Below are 20,675 nucleotides of genomic sequence, written 5' to 3'. Positions count from 1 at the left end.
CGAAGGTCAAGCGGTGCTGTGAGCCGTCGACACTGGTGTGAGAGCGGAGGAGAAGGAAGAATTATTTGACTATAAATAAGTAGTTAGAATAGGAATAAGATACTAATAAGGAAGAATGAAACACTTTAATTGCTCAAATCAGATTACAGCCTCATACGCTACCAAAACAGTAACGGACGGCATAATAATCATTAAATCACAGTTTAGAAACTTTTTAGTTTGATTTCGGTTTTTGGTTGCAGCGGGACGTTCTGAAAATTTTGTAGACAGATAAAAAGAGTTTTTAGAGAATGGGGGGAAATCAGAGCAAGCCCGAGGATCCTGTGCAGCCTGTCGAGCCCGGGAATGTGCCTGGTTACAAAGTTTTATCTCCGGTGATACGATATATGCAGGACAAGGACGAACACACTGTGCCAATTGGGGGACTGGGTGAAAACGGGGTTCCCTGAAAGGGGCAACTTCAGCCTAAAGCGATTGGAGCGACTCAGAGTGCGTTTGGATCAGAGAGAGAGACGAAGCATTAGGATAAAGTGAGAAAGAGAAAAGAAGAACTCTGAACCGTTTAAAGGGGACTGGACGGGGTATGGGATGTGGAGAGTGGAGGCAGAGAGAATGAGTTTGATAATAAAATACTGACATTAGAAATGATTGGGGGAAAACAATGCTCTGCTAAACTGTATCATTCTTTGTCCGAGGTACATGGTCGTGTGGGTTCTGATCTGGACTCCGCACCGCCGTCCTACACTCCTCGAAACCATCCATCCAACCACCAGCCGAAAGGAGGAGAGAGAACCAAGTCTCGTTATCGCAAACTCGAGGATGCCAAGCAGACAACGTATGATGGGGGCATGGCATCCGGCGGGGCTGATAGACTACAAGACTACCCAAGGACAGAGAGAAAGCTGGCATGAGGACAGAGGCGACCATAGAGAAGAACCTTTTGACACACACACGCCTCCATCGAAGGTAAGCAAGTTCTGATTTGGATTGTGACAAACTTGTGCATGCGGCACACACACACATTAAAAACTAGTCAAACCCTCTACAATCCCACATATGAGATATATTTGAATTAAATTAAGGTTTTTTGAAAAGACCATAAGTCATGTTAACTATTAAAGGTAAAGAACTGTAGACAACGCTATTGTCTTGTACAATTGATGATACCCTCTTGATTAGAGGTATAGAGTTTGTGTATAGATGAATATTTGTTGGACAAGGATATTGTCGATGTTTCTGTCAACAATCTGAGTTGTTCGAGGGGGAGGTTCTGCGTGTTTCCTTGGAATGAAGGAATGGAGTGAAAGGTCACGACTGGCTGCACACGCTGACTCTGCTCTCTGGCTTCAGGCCATCAGGGGACGATGTGACGTATACAAAACAGTTTAGTAATGCAAAGCTTATTTAGGTGTGCCTTTAGAAATATCCGTTGATGATGTTGATGTTTTTCCAGACATTGGCTACTCCGGAGTGAAGGGGTGGGGCCTCATCTGGTGCAGTTTTAATAATGATTAATGGAAGGGCCAGACAATTGCAAGGCGCTGTCTTCCATTGCAGTTTGCTAAATTACTGGGGTAACTTAGCAAAAGGGGGAGTATGTATACGTAGGTTATTATAACGATAGATCCAAATTTCGAATAGTTCTTTTAATAATGTCACTATGAAAGACAGCAAAATAGCACAGTGCTAAAAGAGGGGCCGATGTTGAGATTAAATCTAAATACTTTGGCAACTGGTCATTAATATTTCGAGGTGTCGTGAAAGAACAATAACAATAACACTTAAGTACAGATAATATGATTGTTTAGAACATCTTATATGTCAAGGATTTAAAATTTTAAGGGAAACCTATATGAATATCAAAGTATTCTAATTAGTTGTAAATAATGGAAAAAGGATCAAGGGGCAGGGATATAAAAGTGATTCTTATGTGTAATAAATTCATGTTATTACGTTTTTTTACATTTTTTTTCTAGATATGGTGTAATAAAGAATAAATAATCCAATCAAATATTTACAGGTAGAAGGATCAACTAAATCAACAATTGGTTCCTGATGATTGTTAATAACATAACTAAGTGATTGAATAGATTAGTTTAAATGGTTGTAATCATTGCTTGTTCCCACCTCATTTGACATCAATGGATCCGAAGAAGAGAGCGACTTAGACCAACCCTTCCTGGACATATAACGAGCTAATGGTTGACCATATCCCATAGAGAGTTATCCAGTGAGTGAGGGTTACAAATACCTAGTGACAACGGTTCTCTAGTACAGAGGTTATAGAAGTTCCTGGGTTTAGGGGGTGTTTAGTTTAGTTAGTTTTCTATTATAACAAGTATAATGTGTGTAACAGTTTTAAAGGTGTTAGAGATTTCCACTCTGTTAAATGTATAACACACATAGTCATAACTGATGTAGCCTATTGTATTTTACTGATATAGTTCATCTTGTTGCTAGAGATTTCCATAATGTGCTTTATATTATTGTTAAGATTACATAATGAATTATGTAAAGAGAGGGATTGATAATATAAATCTAAAATTTCTGTAGATGCTTTTGATATTCATATCTAGTGAAATTCAGGTTACTTCAGCAACGTCAGTACAACACAGCTATGCATGTGTACAGAATTAACAACGGTACTGCACATTAAATGAATGAATATGACAGAAATGATTCATATAATTAGGAATTATTATATGTAATATTAATGCTGTGAGCGGGCCCTCGCTCCACAGCACGTCGGTGACGCCTGCGGGTCGCCGGCTCGCCCGGCCGAGAACGGCGCTATCGAGCCAAAGTGCGATAAAACATGACAAAGTGAGTTAAAGCTAAATAAAGTCAAAATGAAAAACATACATTTATTGTTTCTTTTTGAAAGCCAATTTATTGTATTGAATCCAACTGTTGAATATGAATGTGTTATATAATGTTGTTTTATATAACAGAGATCCAGACGTCTAACTCATGGCCGATGTCTTCGAGTGAAACATTAAACAAACTAAACAGATGAACTTTGATCCAGAAGAACTGTCCACAACAACTACATATTTACACATTAAGCATACACAAGACCTGCAGCATTTAATAACAGGTTTAAAGGATACACCTGTACTTCATAGAAGTAGAAGTTTGAGGTACTTGTACTTTGGTTTTTTACTTTCATACTACTTCTACTGCACCGCAATTCTGAGGGAAAACTTATGTTTTACTCGTCTACATGTGTTTGAATATCTTTGATGATGAAACTCATTGATTTTAATCAAGATACATCTTGAATACTAAGAATGCTCACTACCCAAAAGGATTGGGGAAAACCCTTTTTTTTTTGTTGGAAAGCTGATTACCAGGAGAAATCCAAAAGGATTGGGGAAAACACATTTTTTTTTGGGAAACCTGATCACCAGGAAAAACCCAAAAGAATTGGGACGACTAATTTTTGTTGAGGGAAACCTGTTCACTACCCAAAAGGATTGGGGAAAACACTTTTTTTTATTGTATGAAACCTGATCACCAGGAGAAATTTAAAAGGATTGGGGAAAACACATTTTTTGTGGGGAACCTGATCACCAGGAGAAACTTAAAAGGATTTGGGAAAACATTTTTTTGTAGGAAACCTGATCACCAGGAGAAATTCAAAAGGATTGGGGACAACAAATTTTTCTGTGGGAAACCTGATCACCAGGAGAAATCCAATTGATTGGGGAAAAACATTTTTCTGTGGGAAACTTGATCACCAGGAGAAACCCAAAAGGATTGGGACTACTAATTTTTGTTGTGGGAAACTTGATCATCAGGCAGCGCCATGTCTTTGCCATCTTGGCCGGCAGCTGGGTCGTAGAAGAAGCTCATTTGGCCGTCGGGGAATTGGTACATGAACCACCCGGAGGAAGCACCGTGAAAGGCTTGTATGTCATCTGCGCGGTACTCCCTAGTGCATCTCCGTGGGTCAGTGGCGGAAGTGGCAAGGATCCTGGAGGAGTCCTCACCGTCAGGGAGGTCGTCCAAGTCATCAGCGTCGGCAGCTTGTGCGTTGGCAGCTTGTGCGTTGGCAGCTTGTGCGTCGTCTGCGCCGTCCCCCTCTGTGCATACCCATTGGTCGGTGGCGGAAGTGGGTAAGATGCTGGAGGAGTCCACACCCTCAGAGAGGTCGTCCAAGTCATGAGCGTCAGCGGCTTGTACGTCGTCTGTGCTGTGCCACTGTGTGCATACCGATTGGTCGGAGACGGAAGTGTGGAAGGTGCTTGAGGAGTCCTCACCCTCAGAGAAGTCGTCCGAGTCATCAGCGTCGGCAGCTTGTGCATCTTTTGCGCCGTCCCCCTCTGTGACTATCCATTTGTCGGTGGCGGAATTGGGAAAGATGCGGGAGGAGGCCTCACCCTCAGAGTGGTCTTCGGCGTCCGAGCCAGCACGGTCTGGACCAGCACGGTCTGGACCAACAGCGTGTCTGGTGTCGCCCATATTCCAGTAGATATTTCTGTGAAAACCTGTCTGTATTTGAAATTCCTGGAACTTCCTTTTCATTTTTTCTAATTCAATTTGTCTTTCCTGCATCCTCCTGCCGAAACTGCCAAGCCTCTTCTTTTTCATTTTTAAACAAATCTCCTCTAATAAATGTTTTTCGACATTCAACCTTTGTAGTTCCATCTCCACTTGTTGAAGATGCTCTAACATTGTTCCGACTTCACTTTGCGAAATCTTAAATCCTCTTTTGCATTTATCCATGTATCTTAACTTGTCCACCAGACTTCTGAGATACACACCAGCCATAACGTCTGCGCCGTCCCCCTCAGTGCCTCCCCGTGGGTCGGTGGTGGAAGTGGGGAAGATGCTGGAGAAGTCCTCACCCTCAGAGAGGTCGTCCAAATCATTAGCATCAGCGGCTTGTGCGTTATCTGAGCTGTCCCCGTCAGAGAAGTCTTCAGCGCCTGGGCCAGCAGCGTCTGGGCCAGCAGCAAATCTGGGGGCTCCGATACTCCCAAAAATATTTCCGAAGAAACGTGTCTCTATTTGAGATTCCTGGAACTTCCTTTTCATCTTTTCTAATTCAATTTGTCTTTCCTGCATCCTCCTGCCGAAAACGCCATGACTCTTCTTTTTCATTTTCAAACAAATGTTCTCGAATAGATGTTTTTCGACAGTCAATGTTTGTAGTTCAATCTCCACAAGTTGAAGATGCTCAAACATTGTTCCTACTTCACTTTCAGAAATCTTAAATCCTCTTTTGCATTTATCCACGTCGCTTAACTTCTCCAGCAGACTTCTGAGATACACACCAGCCATAACTAAAACTTGTAAAAAGAAATTGTGAAAAAAAAAAGTGACGAAAAGTCTGCAGTAGAGTCCAATCTTCTAAAGGTCCAAACTTCTAAAGGTTGGAGTCAAAAACAGTCTACTTCAAATATAGTCCTTCTTTATATCGACTTTGGATCAAAGCCGCTTAGTAACGTAATCTCGCGAGATTTCAGGTATTGTCTCTGAATTTTTCTCGCGAGATCTCGTACGGCAGTCTGCCGACGCAGAGCCATGATGAGATCCGCTAACCAGGAGCTTCTTTGCGTCTCCGGTAGGTTCACTTAATTTTAACTAGACTTTGTTCATTTGATTTATTTCTTACTCTAAACATAGTCGTACCGGAACTGTAGCTAAACAGTTATTATTAATATAGTAGCACTTTATACAGATCGCTAGCTGCTAATGCTAGCTATACACTCTAGCGATTGATCGGTTAACCTTAAACTGCAGCGCCGGTAATCCCGTTACAATGCGCAGGTAATCCTGTTACAACGCGGCGGTAATATCGTTACAATACGAAGGTAATCTATTTACAATGCGCCGTTAATCTCGTTACATTGTTCCAGTAGTCCCGTTACAGCGCGCCTCGTGAGTCTGTGGACCAATCAGAGGCTTTGTTTATGACTTGTCGACCAATCACAGGCCTTCTTCCGGTCTGAGCTCACGGTTTTTTGTTTGACATGAACGTACTGGATACTCGGTGTAACTGGACAGATTCCCGGTGGGTCGGCTGGTTGTTCGTCCGGTTGTTCGGCCGGTGACGACGTGGGTAAGCACGGAGTTTGGTCACGTTAGTTTGCCGTGAGCCCGGGAAAATGTCTGGCGAATAGTAGGAGCTCACTCGCGTCCTATAGCCTCGGTGATACCGGGATGAAAGCTTTCTATGTTTCACGTTTTAACCGCGCGGGTTGTGTGTGTATGTGAACGTGTGTGTAAACGTGTTTCAGTGTGTGTGTGTGTGTGTGTGTGTGTGTGTGTGTTTCAGTTTGTGTGTTTCAATGCGTGTCTGTGCACATGTCCACTTTTCCTTTTTGAGAAATATGAGAAGCCATTCATTTACACTGTGAAATCATCTGTCATGAAATACTGTTAAAGATGTCTCTTAATGCCATAGTGAGTAATAACAATCAATGCTCCAAATCTTTTTTTCAGATACCACATGGACGTGGTTACCGTTGGTCTACGGCTGCAAAGAAGAGGCTGCTTGACTTCAAGCTTGTGCCAATAACTCCTCAACCTCCTCGTCCTGTTTCTTTGGGTAAGCCATCTGCTTTCCTTAATTGCTGTCCTATGTGCACGTTTTTTTAGCATGACTGTGGAATGTCTACAATCTTTATGTCAAAATGGATTATGTTTTATTATGTTCATAATGTTTGTTTTATTTTCCATGCCACTCCATAATAGCTCTTGGAACAGGACGTTGTCATCAAGTGATCCCATGGCCAATTTCCATCTTCACTCGGAAGCAACACAAGTTGGTCATTCCTGATGGGTCTCCAAACAGAAAAGTATATTTGTTGTGACAAATTACCATGAAAGTAGTGGATTTATGTAGGAGTATTTGTTTGCCAATACTAAAAATTCCCTTTTGTGTTAGTTTGTTTTGCTAGTAGGAGACTCCCACCTGCAAAGCTTTGCCCATGGCTTTGCGGAAGTGCCAGCAGAGCTTTCCGTTGGTGTCATGTCTTCTCCTAAGGCCTGTGCCAAGCTCTTGCGGACCGAGGTGCTGAATGCTGACGTGCTGCATGCTCCAGGTGTTGTGGTCCTGATGGCTCCAAGCAGCAGTCTGACTGCAATAGGAGTGTCACGAGAACCGATACTTACGGTACCTTTCAAAACATGGACGATGCCTATTTTTTTGAGCTATCGTAAGTACCGTGAGCGCCGATGCTAACAGCCGGCATCGGCACTGCTTGTTCTCCAAGCTTTACACTGCGCTTGCGTGTCTGTCGCCTGCGCTATCTCTCTCTTTCACCACGAAATTAACAGTCAGACAGCAACACTGCACGCCATGCTAGCGCCGTGCTGGCGTCGCGCTAGCTTACTTAAGTACCTCGCTAATGGAAACGCTGCGTGCTGAGGAACTGCACGCGGAGCCTACCGAGCTGGCATGGCTTGTACACAATGGAGGTGGTGAACATTAGTGGAACTTGAGCAACAGCTATCTCTGGAAAATCGGTGCACACCGAAAGAAACTGTTGACATTAGCTTCTCAAGAGAAAACGGATCGTTTTGAAGCCAATGCAGACGGTTTTGTGCACTGACTGAGCTAGCATAACGGCACATTGCTATGGAAGATTTATTTTTGACACTTAGTGGGCGGACCCAGTCACCATCAGTTCTGGGCATGCGCAACTCTTAACAGAGATGAAAATGAGGCAGGAGGACTGCTTTGCGTTTGGCATTTGGAGAAAATAACTCACTGAACATATATTGTGTATTTCTAGGTTGTGGTGGTGGATTTCCCTCCCAGGCGCAATGTGGAAATGGATCTGCAGGAGTTCTTGCGACAAGAGTTTTGGCGTGTGGCTGCTTCTGGAGGTGTGTTTTAAAGAGATGTGATTGTCCACCGGGGCGCACTGTCATTAGTGCCATGTTGCGTCGCCAGGGCGGGGATCGGCCCACTTAAAGGGCGTCAGGGGTCTGCGGCGATGTCGACAACCTACCCCAGGGGTGTCCAGAGTCCGGCCCGCGGGCCAATCACAGCCCACGGCCAGATTTCATACGGCCCGCAGCTTCAATCCTATATTATATTATTTATGGCCTGCCAGCTCTGTCAGAATAAATAAATCATAAAACGTTAAAGGTGTAATTCCTTCTTTCACCACACGGTGGCCGCACCATTCTAATGTCTTCTGGCTCTGCACCTGAGCTGCGAACCCTTCTCCAATCATTTCTGCCATGGCAACGGCAAAAAAAAAAGAGAAAAGTTGGCGGTGAGGGCCGCCGCCTTCAGGAGCAGTGGGAATTACAATACTGAAAATCGATGCAATTTTGTTTGTCTAATTTCTAAAGAGACACTACGCATCTAAACATGCTACAACGTACAACAAGCTAACAGCGAGTGAGCGCGCTGAAAAAGTGAAACAACTCCAAGCTTCCTGGCACGAGAGCCAGTGAGTCAAATGAAAACATCACCAAAACTAGCTACGAACTGGCCATGTTAATTGCTAAACATGGCAAACCTTTTACTGCAGGTGCGTTTATTGAAGACTGTCATGAAAATGGTGGCGAGCATTGCGTGGAACGCAACACCGTGGCATGGAGAGGTGAAGACTTAGCGTCAGAAATTCAGGAGCAACTTGGGGACAGAGGAGCGGCTTTTGATTATTTCTCATTAGCCTGTGATGAAAGCGCCGATGCATGGGACACTGCACAACTACTGATTTTTTTTAAGAGGAGTTGATGACAACATGAACGTGACAGAGGAGTTGCTTGACCTAAAAAGCCGTAAAAGCCAAACCAGAGGAACAGTTTTTTTCGTTTCTGTTTGTGAAGCTGTTGATGACGTGAAACTACTGTAACGTCTGCAGTAATGACGAGCCGACGTTGGTCTCCTTAACTCGCAGGTTTATTGCAGCAACAACAACATACGGCACTTCCTCCTAAGCCACCCGCCTCCCCCACTGCTCCACCAATCACAGGCCACAACCCTACGAACAAGCACGCTGCTTCCCTGTGATTGGCCGGATAGAGGCCCCTGACCGACACTTAATAACATGTCACTATTCTCAGAAAAAAATGTGACACAAACCATTGCTTTTCTAAAAAGATCTTGTAAAAGACACGGGCAAAATTCACTTGTTTTAAAGTTTAATGATAACAGACCACTTTGCATTACCTTGAACTCCTGTTTAACATGTTTACGAGACAATGTTATTTAACTCAGAGAAATGTAAGGTATTCCATACAGTTTGTTCATTGTTATCTGACTGAATGAAAGGCAGAATTGGTTACATTATATTATATTTAGTTACATTGTCATTTAAAAAATACAATTAATCGTGAAAGTATGTATTTTCATGTAACTTTTGTGGTTAAAAAAAAATATCAAAAGGAACTATTGGCCCCCGGGCATCTTTACTTTATCAAATTTTTCCCTCTTGGCAAAAAGTTTGGACACCCCTGACCTAGCAGAACCCTTAATGTGATGACATGAATCAAAAGGAAAAGTATTATTAGTTATTTAGTAGGAGTAGTATTACTGAAAGCACTGTAATGGTTGCAGTAACAGATGTAGCAGTAAAAAATAGGTTGACAGAAGAAGGCTGCACTTAAAGTTTTAGATCCTGAAGAAACTTTGAAGCTCTCGCTCGTGATCAAAGAGCTCAATCTGAGCTTTACTTCAGCCAGTGGTTCTCTCCTCAGAGTTGCAACACAAGTTTGCCTGGAATAATAAAAGCACCTTGATGAGGCTGTGTGACGCACGCCGCAGCATTAGGCCAGGCAGTTTGATTCATGGCCCTGACAAAACGCTTCTTGTTTATGATCGCACAACATCTGTTGACGGTGAATCACTTCTTGTAATCAGCACTCTGCTGCCATTTGATCATTTCATCTGTCACAACATTGTGTGACTGTGTGTGTGTGTTTGTGTTTGTGGCTTTCTGGAGCACAACACATGTATAGGAGGTTCTGTATCAATGCAGTGCATGTACGTACAGTCACACTAATACTACAGGGTTGTGTGTGTGTGTGTGCGTGTATATGTGTGCGTGTAAGTGTGTGTGCATGTGTATGAGTGCGTGCGTGTTTGAGTGTGTGTGTGTGTGTGTGAGTGCGTGTATATGTATTTGTGTCTGTGTGTATATGCGGGTGTGTCTGTGTGTGTGCGTGCGTGTTTGAGTGTGTGTGTGTGTATGTGTTCGCAAGTGTGTGTGTGTGAGTGTGCGTGTATATGTATTTGTGTCTGTGTGTATATGCGGGTGTGTTTGTGTGTATGTGTGTGCGTGTAAGTGTGTGTGCATGTGTATGAGTGTGCGTGCGTGCGTGTTTGAGTGTGTGTGTGTGCGTGTAAGTGTGTGTGCATGTGTATGAGTGTGCATGCGTGTTTGAGTGTGTGTGTTCGTGAGTGTGCATGTATATGTATTTGTGTGTGTCTATGTGTGTGTATGTATGTATGCGTGTGTATATGTATGTGTGTGTGTAAATGTGGGTGTGTATGTGTGTGAGTGTATATGTATTTGTGTATGCGTGTTTATGTGTGTGTTTGTGTGAGTGTGCATGTATATGTATGTGTGTATGTGTGTGCATGCGTGTGTGTGTGTGTGCGCATGCGTGTGTGTGTCCGTGTGTGTGTGTGTGTGCTGGGATCATTTCCAGCATGGGTTCCGTGCTGGAGGAGTAAAGCCATAATCAGCGTGTGAGCGAGCCGCTCGGCGTTCAGGGCGATGGCGGCTGCTTTCTCTCATCACGGCCGATAAACATCAATGAGCTGCTCAAATGTCCTTAATTAGAATGGACCAAACAGCAGAGACGATCACGCGGCAGCTCGGATAAATAAAGCTGGAGTGTGGCTGTGGAAGTCGGGACCTGACTGTCATCCATCTGTATGTGAGGCAGGCGCCGGTGCTGCTGCCGCTTCTAATTCTAAACACTAATTCAAAGAGGATTCGTCGGCAATTTTTTCTAGGTCAAACATCAAAACTTTGAAAAGTCTTTTTTTCCCCACTCCCTTCCCTTGCTGATTTTTTTTTGGTGTTTTCACTTTACCAAATAGCACTTCTGTTGAATGATATTTTTTTTTTATTTTTTTTTAAGACGAGGAGGTCTAACTGTCAAGGTTACAAAGTGGAGCTGTGATCCAAAAAGTTAGGCCTGTTGATCCCAAAGAAAAGCTTTTGGCGTTGCCTCGCTAATGTTTTGTGTCGTGGGTTTGGCCACCAACATGTCTTGCACCAAATCTTCTTCTGTTCCCGCTGGAGCCATGAAACAAATAATACCATGTGAGGCTGTGGGACCAGAGACAAGAGACCTGGATCCAGAGGGGCCGCATCAGCTGGGTGGAAGGGTGTTGCAGGCCTCTGACTACCATGTGTCGGGGTGATAATACAGTCATTCCTTTCCTATCATTTTGGCCACACACTGGTGCTAAATGATCACCTCGGTGGTGATCATTTGGTGCAATCCCTTCAGACCAGTGTCACAGTTACTTTGACATCACTGGACTGACAGCAGCTGCCAAGACCACAAGCATGGGCTCCTCTACTGAGACGAGGAAAGGACTATAAATAACGTCCTGAGAGTTATGTGTCGAGACATTTATGTCGACATGATGCAAATTCATCAGATGTAAATGGCTGTATAATTACGGTTAATATGGTAACAAACAAATGCATGCTCTTCAAGCCTCTGGAACAAGACACGTTTATTGTGAAATTGAAATAATAATATATATATTTATATATATATATATATATATATTTATTTATATATATATACATATATATTTATTTATATTTATATATATATATATATATATATATATATATATATATATATATATATATTTGTAAATATATATTTGTAAATAAATCAGAGGCCTACAAGTATCCTTAGAATATTTACTTACTTCACCACTTCCCCCCCAAGAATGTCCAAAGGTTTTTATCGTTGTGGATTTGACAATTTGGTTCAAACAATATTGGTCCCGGTAGATTAATGTGATATCTGTGGAGGCAGAATGTAAAATACTGACTAATGTCAATTCATTACAAGATGGAAACCATGCAGGTCCACGTCCTTTGCTTTTGTGATATAATAATAGCAGAGTAATAATACAAATATGACTATAATATTAACAGCAGCAGTATCATGGAATGAGAATAACTAATAATACCAGCAATATTAATGCAATATGCCTGACGATATTGACAGTAGCAGTGGGTGTGAGGTCCCACAGTAACACACGTGATCACTCTCAGGTCTAATCCCAACCCATGGAAACCTGCAGACTGTAGGACTCCAAGACCAGTTAGGAACAATGCATCATGGGACATGAATGATGCAGATGAAGAGGGAGGACCTCCGTGTGTCTCAGGGATCTCTAGGACTAAGGGCCGAGGCCAGCCAGAGCCAGCCCGACTATAAGCATCACCAGATTAAGAGGAAAGCCCGACTATAAGCATCACCAGATTAAGAGGAAAGCCCGACTATAAGCATCACCAGATTAAGAGGAAAGCCCGACTATAAGCATCACCAGATTAAGAGGAAAGCCCGACTATAAGCATCACCAGATGAAGAGGAAAGCCCGACTATAAGCATCACCAGATTAAGAGGAAAGCCCGACTATAAGCATCACCAGATTAAGAGGAAAGCCCGACTATAAGCATCACCAGATTAAGAGTAAAGACTCAAGACAACGAGTTGGACCAGCTGAAGTCTGAAGACAGTGGAACAGTTTGGACGATGCGTTCGCTTACTGAAGTGATGGATTTCAGGTGAACGGTGAAAAATGAGTCCTGTTATGTAAGATTAGGGCTCTAAAACTGTCTGAAGATTATACAATTGCATGCTATAGTGATCTCAATATATCATCCAAAAGAACCAAAACCAATGTGTGTAAAATGTTGATATTTCTTATATGTTTAACACAAAAACAGCCTGAAGAACACCAATGCATACAAGATGTGTACAGGACGTTGGAAACATCATCATGTTCATTTTATGTTTACCCAGTTCCCAACTAGGAAGTCATGAAATATGAAGCAAAATAAATGAGGTCAATCATTTTTTTAGAGATGTCAAACATTGATTGGGGTCAAAGGTAATAGGAGGGTAAATAAACATCAAGAAGATAAAGGTTTCGCTGTCAGAAATCTTTGAACTAAAATGAACAATTCCAATCAGCAGAATGAGTCATCATTTCCACCTCTAACATGTTCTAGTTCTAGTTAAGCTCAACTTGAGTTGAGATATGTTTTAGCAACTAAACAAAGTGAGGTTAAGGTTTGTGAAAGAGTGTGGAGTTCAAACATTGACTGCATATCTGTGAGGACACAAACTCTGTCTCCTGTGTTAAAGTCAGAAACACAGAGTCTCTACCGTGCTACATGAAGGCCGTGCTGCTTTACTGCACTGGCACGAAACGCTGGCTTGGCTTAGGAAGTAAAGACACGACAAACACAAAACAAACCCAACATTTCACTATCCGGGTATCACACTTTTCCCATGCAAATACCACATTGAATATTGACAGCAGGTACTGTCCCACAAGTTAGACAACATCTTAGAAAACCATTACAAAAGTGAGACGAAGCACACGTCTGCGCCGCTCCACGGTCCTTCTCATCCTTGTTTATCCTGAAAAGAACCACTGCTTTTCAGTCAACATTTGGCATGGAGACACTTCTCTTCCACTCATCACACAACAAACTTGGAGTTGCTGTTAGTTTACTCGGGAAGCTGCCGCACGCTTGTTTTCTTTGTGTTTAGCGAGGGCGGGTGTTGATGCTTTGTGCCCACTTCTGCTATTTATTCTAAACAAACCGCTGCTGCTGCTTCCAGAGAAAAATTCATTACAGCCTGTGCACCCAAGGGTTTTCCCTCAGCTGCCCACTGATCAGTGTTTACAACAGAAAATATGAAAGGAACAATGAATATGGCCTTTATTCATTGAGAATGTAATATATTATTACTTGAATTCCTGCTCTTTTTTTTGTGCATCGTCTGGCTGGAATACAGAGAGTGAATTCACAGAGAGACATGACTGGAACTAAAGGACTACCTTGGGAACTCTGCAGTTGATCACAATGATCCTCTGAGGTCTATGTTTAGACATGAGAAACCCCTGAGGCTGAGGAGGTTTGCTTTGTTCAACAGGGAATACAGTTAAACTGCACCATGATGAAAGAGTGTCACACACACAGCATGGCAGCCGCGGTGATAAAAGATCATAACTGACTATTCAGCTTCTGAAGAAAGCCAGCATGCTGACAACATTGGCAGTATTATACTAATCTATTAGAAAACATAAATACAATGTGTGCTTTTAAAGTCGTTGCCAGGTATTATGCTACAGCGGCTGCATGGCAAAGAAGTTGTTCAACAAACAGGAAGTTCATTCCTGTGGAACCACCATGAGTTTGCTCTGGTGTAATGTTGTAAACATGTTTTGAGCAGCAGACCTCCACCACCATAAATTGTGCATTTTCACTTTTAAGGCCCTATCGATGTTCTTTAAAGGTTTTCTACAACATAAACATAATTTAAGACCCAACAGGCCACATATTCTTGCACATTTTTGCTATTTCATCTGTTATGGCCACAATATTCTGGCAAGGGCCGTGAGGATGAGTCTGGCAAAAAAATCGTCATCAACCTGCCTTATGTTTGCCGGTAATGTTGCAATCTCCAGTGTAGAACATGGACTGTATAAAGCAGGTGGACGTAGTCACCTCAACGTCTTAACCCCGGCCGTTCTGAAGTCTTGAGTTTGGCTTTTTTGGCATCTTGGACTACAACTATGATAATTCCTGTTTGCACACCAGTTCAGGTGCAAATAATCTAGTTGTTTGTTTATTATTGAGTGTAAGAAGGAGACTATCAATTGTTTTTAAGGCGTAATAATCTGCAACATAATCCATTATAACAAATCCATTGTTTCGGGAACACGGCTCATAATTATTCAGAATGACAGCAATGTATGTTTTATATCATCAGTTGGAACAAAGGATTATGTTGTTTGAACACGTGTTTCTGCATCCTTAAATCTGCTCAAATTAAAGTCCTTCCAAATATTTATTTTCTGCTCAAATGATTCGTAGGGGGAGTAAGTTTTTATATAAGTCTGTTCACATTTGGAAGTCTGTGTAGAACCCACAATACTTACTTACCAACGGGTTAGTACTGTGATTGCCTGCACGACTTTGCTCGCTCATGTCCACCACTTTATTTATTAAAACTACTTTTTGAAGGTGTTGAAAATAAGCAGTTTAAGTATTTTATCCAAATTGAAATGTCATATATAAAGTTATACTAATAAATAATCAAGTTTACCTTTAGCTGCATTACCTTTCCAGTTTTATTTCCATACCTTTTTGTACTTGTTGTCCTTATGTGATCCTGTCCCGGCAATATGACAGCTCACAGCACGCTGAGGGTCGCAAAATAACAGCAGTGGCAAAAAGCAGAAAACAATGACTGAACACAAAACATTTCCAGACAAGATCCCTTCAAAATCACTCTCTGTCCCTTTACTTTAGCATCTGTTGTAAGCTCTGCTGATGCTGAGTCTCTCAGCCTGAGGCTGGATGCTGCCTCAAAGTAGACGGCTCATCAACATGAGTGACAGGTGTTGAGTTGTGAACTTGACCAATTGAGTAGGAGGAGAAGGGAGGAGCTGACGATACCCTTCCTACCTCGAGGCATCAAATTACCGACGTTAGCATGAATGTTATTATTTCAGAGGTTTCTCCTCTAAGGGCCCAGAGGTGAACTTTGCACAGAAACAATCATCTCACCCCACAATAGGTAGAGTGATCAAAGCCCTGTAAGTCATCATTTGCTTGTTTTCTTGTGAAGCGAGCCCTGCATCCAGGCAGAGGGACTTCATCCCAAGGGCACCGCGGCACTGAAAGCGTTCCATCTTTGTAATGAGGTAAAAATTACAAAGCTTCTCTGACCCTATTCAGATGCCAAGGGCTTTATGGCTTTATGCGCCTATTTATGACCACTTCCTGGGTGAAGCTGAGAGGAGGGGCGGCGAGCGCAGGGTGCCACTGTGGCTCTATCACTCTATTAACAAAGGGAGGACACACGGCAGAGCAGCACATTCATCATCCAGCAGCAGCCGGCCCTGTGGAAAAGACAATACACACTGCTCTGAGCTCACATTCGCTTGTAGTGCCCTGTGTGTGTGTGTGTGTGTGTGTGTGTGTGTGTGTGTGTGTGTGTAGCTGAGATCCCTATGTAGTTGAGGTAAGTGATGGCGACATCCCACAGATCCTCTCCAGACAGCTGGGAAAACTCTAATGAGCTTGTGAACCTGCTGAGAAGTGTGCGCGCGTTTGTGGATGTGCAAGCACGTGTGTGCGTGTGTGTGTGTGTCTATTTACCTGACTGTGTACACACTCCTGTGCTTTTAAATCTGTAATTCTTCTCCCAAGACTCAATAAAAATAGAACACTTTTAGAGGGACGCATCTCTTATGGTTTGAAAAAGCAGCTCTTCTTATTCCCTAAATATAAATACAAAATGAAATCAACTTCGTCTGAACCACAGAATCAGCTGTCTCCCCTGGTAACACAAAGCCTGCCTGCTTCCCGGCAAGCCATAAAAAAAACACTACTGATAAACACTATTCTGTATAGCTGTTTATTATTAATAAAGATGTTATTTGTGTGTATGTGTGTGTGTGACTTTAGTTGTGTGTCATTCATGACAGTCGCCCAGCAGGAGGGGAGCACACTCTCCATCTTGTGACCTTCGCGGGTGCTAACGTCGTTGCCATGGCAGCACGGCTTGATGCTTTCTGACAGGTCTGATTTGCCCTTGACAGGGATACGGCTGCAGGTCTTGCGTCTCCCCTTGTCCTTGTCTCATATACACTACCATATACAAGTGTCATGGTCTCACACACACACATTCACACTCATTCTCTCTCACACACACACACACACACATACATCCATATGCCCACACACATGCTTTCATGCAGTTAAATTACATTTTAACTGTATGATCTCATGGCGAGCCTCCCGGCTGTGAGGCCCCCTGCTGGCCCGTTACAGCTGAAGACTAAAGTGAGACGAAGCCTTTTGAAGAACAGAGACTCCACACATTGAGAGTGCGAGACACTGGCGTCAAATCTTTGCTCCCTCCTTCCCTCTTTCACTCGACTTGCCTTCGTGACTCTTTATCTTGAGCTGGTTCTCAGGCCAAAGGTTCGGTGAGGGTTGGATGGGGATCACAGTACGGGGGCCGCTGTGCAGTGAGTCATGAGGCGTTATTTCACTATATGTAATAGATGGTGGTGTAGTGAGATAACCTGATATCTGATAATGGTGCAAGCACACACACACACACACACACACACCACTTCCACTGTGCTCCGTGCTCTTAATCTCTGTCTGGGCTGCATTGGGACCCTGAATGCACCTCTCTGACGTTGACAAAGCGCCATGGGTGTTTTTGGCAGTCGTCCTCCCCTCACCTCCCCCCTCAGCTACCTGCTCACCACTTCATCAAAACCACAGGCACCAAAATGGCGAGGGATCCATCAACTTCCCACGCTGAAAGATGATGTCATCAACGAGGGACGTCTCCTGGGGATTGTTGCTGATGGCCGACATGGATCAGAACCTCAGAGAGGGTTAGCCTGCAGTACTGCAGTGGAAACCCAGAATAGCACTGCATCAACTACACCCAGGTGTGAAAATGCCCGAGCTTGTTTTATTCCCAGTAACACAAGAACAGCTTTGCTCTCTGTGGATGTGAAATCTACCATTTACAACTACTTATCCATGACCCAGTCCTGTTAACTGGGATATATAATAACATAATGGTGTTACGCTGGTTACTGAGCATGAACTTGTACTGAGGGAGCTAGAACTACTTTAGGGATGTGGGCAAAGTAGGAGGACGGGTGTCTTCTGGGTAATTTGGTCAAGTGTAATGTTCATATCCGCAGTGGGAGACAAACAAACGTGAACCATCATCTCCTCGTCATATCACTCCATCAACCTTAACCACTACTAAATGAAAGGAAAGGTACCCCATGGTATGTAGTTCCCTCTCTAACTTAAGGAACAATATACAGTGTCTATTCAAGTAGTTTCCATTAATTAAAAGTAATCTACAAAACACATCTTCCCAAGAATAAATCTGATTTTATAATTTCACATACATGGACATCCTCTATTTGTTTGACCTGAGCAAGACAAGGAGAGTCACAGTACAAACTATCCCTTGTTGTTAGTTTGTACTGTGGACTTGGTTGTACGTTTTTTTAGTTAAGTTTTTATATCCCATGGAGAAGACAAAAAAAAGAACCTTCAAAGTAAAGTAGCCTATTTTCTCTTCAATAAAACAAAAACACACACAAACAATGTATTTTCCACGAATGTATCTTAGTGGGGCTCCCAAGGACAAAACAAGTGGGACAGCAAGAATATTAAAAAGAAAAAACTTTCATTCTACACACAGAGCTACCAACTCGGCAACATTTTGGTCACTCCTGACCAATCTCACGCCAAGGTTTTTGAAAAGTTGGCAGCTCTGTATACATGTATGAAAATACACACACAATTAAAAGCACCAACATGAGAAATGAAAATGTCCATCAACTGAACAAGCACAAACCCCCAAACCTGATACCAGTTAGAGACAATCTTAAGATAGAGACAATGCAAAATAAGGCACACCAAATAGACAGAAGTGTGTGTCTGGACAATATAAAAGCTATTTGGAAATGTTTGCTCAGCTATTATCAAAAGCAGCTGTTTGAATTCATTATTGCTCATTTCCATGTGAAGTGATGCTAACAGCCTAGCTAAGGTGAGTTTTTTAGCATGACTGACATGATGTTGACCATCAACATGAGCTATCAACATTAGCTATCAACGTTAACTATCAACGTTAGCTATCAACTTTAGCTATCAACGTTAACTATCAACGTTAGCTATCAACACTAGCTATCAACAATAACTATTAATGTTAGCTATCAACATCAGTTATCAACAATAACTTTCAATGTAAGCTATCAACATTAGCTATCAACAATAACTATCAATGTTAACTATCAACGTTAGCTATCAACAATAACTATTAATGTTAGCTATCAACGTCAGCTATCAACAATAACTATCAATGTAAGCTATCAATGTTAGCTATCAACAATAACTATCAATGTTAGCTATCAACGTTAGCTATCAACAATAACTATCAATGTTAGCTATCAAAATTATCTATCAACAATAACTATCAGTGTTAGCTATCAACAATAACTATCAGTGTTAGCTATCAACGTTAGCTATCAACAATAACTATCAATGTTAGCTATCAGTGCTACTGTCACACCTGCTGTTCACGTGCTTAATGTTGTGCTCTTTGTTCACAGCAGACCTGCTGACTCATCAAGGCACAGATTCTACTAACAACGCTACCAAGCGGATGAACAGTATGTTGGGCCCTGTCACTACGTCAACTAGGCATCATTATTGTTATTAATTATAGCTGTGCTAATTTGCCAGGACTTGTGAAAAAGGTATATCATAGCAGTTCACATGAATATTGTTTTGGAATTTGTTTACCACAAGCTGCATTTTTAGTTCATCGTCTTGGTCCTGTACAATATGTGTTTATGTGCATTTTTGAAGAGTTACATCAGCTTTGCTATGTTTATTTCTGCCCTGTTTTTTGCTACATCTTCTTTTTTTTCTACATATTTTGACTTTTTCTAAATTCAAAGTTTTTCTCCTCTTACTTCTGCCTTCAAGCTCGAGTTTTGGTACATGCAGCATTTCTTGGATTGCATTCCTTTAAATTTAAGTAGCTACAGCAGAAAACATAATTTAATGAGTCGTCCAGTTCAGCTCAGCGTGTGTTCTTGGTCTTCATCGCTTCAGAGTGAGTGCGGCCTTGACCAACACTCCATGCTGCTGCCGCCTGTTTCAGCGATAGACCTTCAGTATTCTGTGTGGTCTTCCACAGGACTTTGACATGTACATGATAAGTGCATAACTGTAGTCTGTCTCATTGTGTAATCTCTCTCTATAGCTGCTCTAAATCCCATTTGAGGTAATGTACAACACGTTAAGGCTCCCTAAGTCCTCTTAACTGACACTTATCCTGAATTTGCATTTTGCTCTTTCTTTTCTTCATCATTCCGGCTGTATCTGGTTCTTTTTTGGAAGTGATGTAGTCAGCAGGGATTGGACCATATTTAACAAATAAACACATTTTAAGTTATTCGGGCACAATTAATTAGCATTGATCGTTATTCATGAGTGCTCTTGTCCCGTATTGAGTCCCTTTGTACCTGTATAGCCTGTACCTGTGTATGTAATTTTACTTTCCCCCCTTGACAAGAAGAATTTGTATTCCTCCGCTCAATTCTTCAGCCCCTTAATTGATATAATTAGAGGATTACAGTGTAAAGCTGCTCCTCTGTCACTCCTGGGCTGCAACTAGCGAGGTGACAGTGCCGAGGCGGGATCCACAAACCGCCTCTCGGTTTGACACCGACATCCAGGAGGACAACAAAGATAAGGACGGCTGGAGGGAAAGCCCTCGTTCTGACAAGAGCAAATTAACCTGCTGTGCCCGACAGAAAACTGCTGCTGTCTCCTCCCTTTGCCCCATTCATACTCCTTCCCTCGTTCTTTCCACGAACCCTCCTGGTGGAATTTTACCTTTTTTTCTCCTGTTTTGAACCATTA

General features: G+C 42.4%; 1 protein-coding gene and 1 long non-coding RNA gene across 2 annotated transcripts; one reads left to right on the top strand and one right to left on the bottom strand.

Annotated features, from left to right (window-relative positions):
• Positions 1-2,863: 2,863 nt before the first annotated feature.
• LOC137785805 (uncharacterized) lies at positions 2,864-5,373 on the bottom strand. Its single transcript, XR_011077534.1, has 2 exons — positions 3,111-5,373; positions 2,864-2,981 (listed from the first exon to the last, which is right to left on the bottom strand). It is a non-coding gene; the product is annotated as an uncharacterized lncRNA (long non-coding RNA).
• Positions 5,374-5,536: 163 nt separating this feature from the next.
• On the top strand, positions 5,537-8,056 carry LOC137785979 (uncharacterized; the record flags this gene model as incomplete). Its single annotated transcript, XM_068577556.1, has 6 exons — positions 5,537-5,569; positions 6,451-6,556; positions 6,703-6,806; positions 6,896-7,166; positions 7,615-7,643; positions 7,746-8,056. Coding segments are annotated over 6 exons (648 nt in total), but the record flags the coding sequence as incomplete, so codon positions are not given.
• Between the last annotated feature and the right edge of the window lie 12,619 nt (positions 8,057-20,675).

Source organism: Clinocottus analis, unplaced genomic scaffold (assembly GCF_023055335.1).
Source record: "Clinocottus analis isolate CAN_PGR_092001 unplaced genomic scaffold, fCliAna1.0.p SCAF_15, whole genome shotgun sequence".
Classification (NCBI taxonomy): domain Eukaryota; kingdom Metazoa; phylum Chordata; class Actinopteri; order Perciformes; family Cottidae; genus Clinocottus; species Clinocottus analis.
This window is presented reverse-complemented; position numbering and strand designations above follow the sequence as displayed.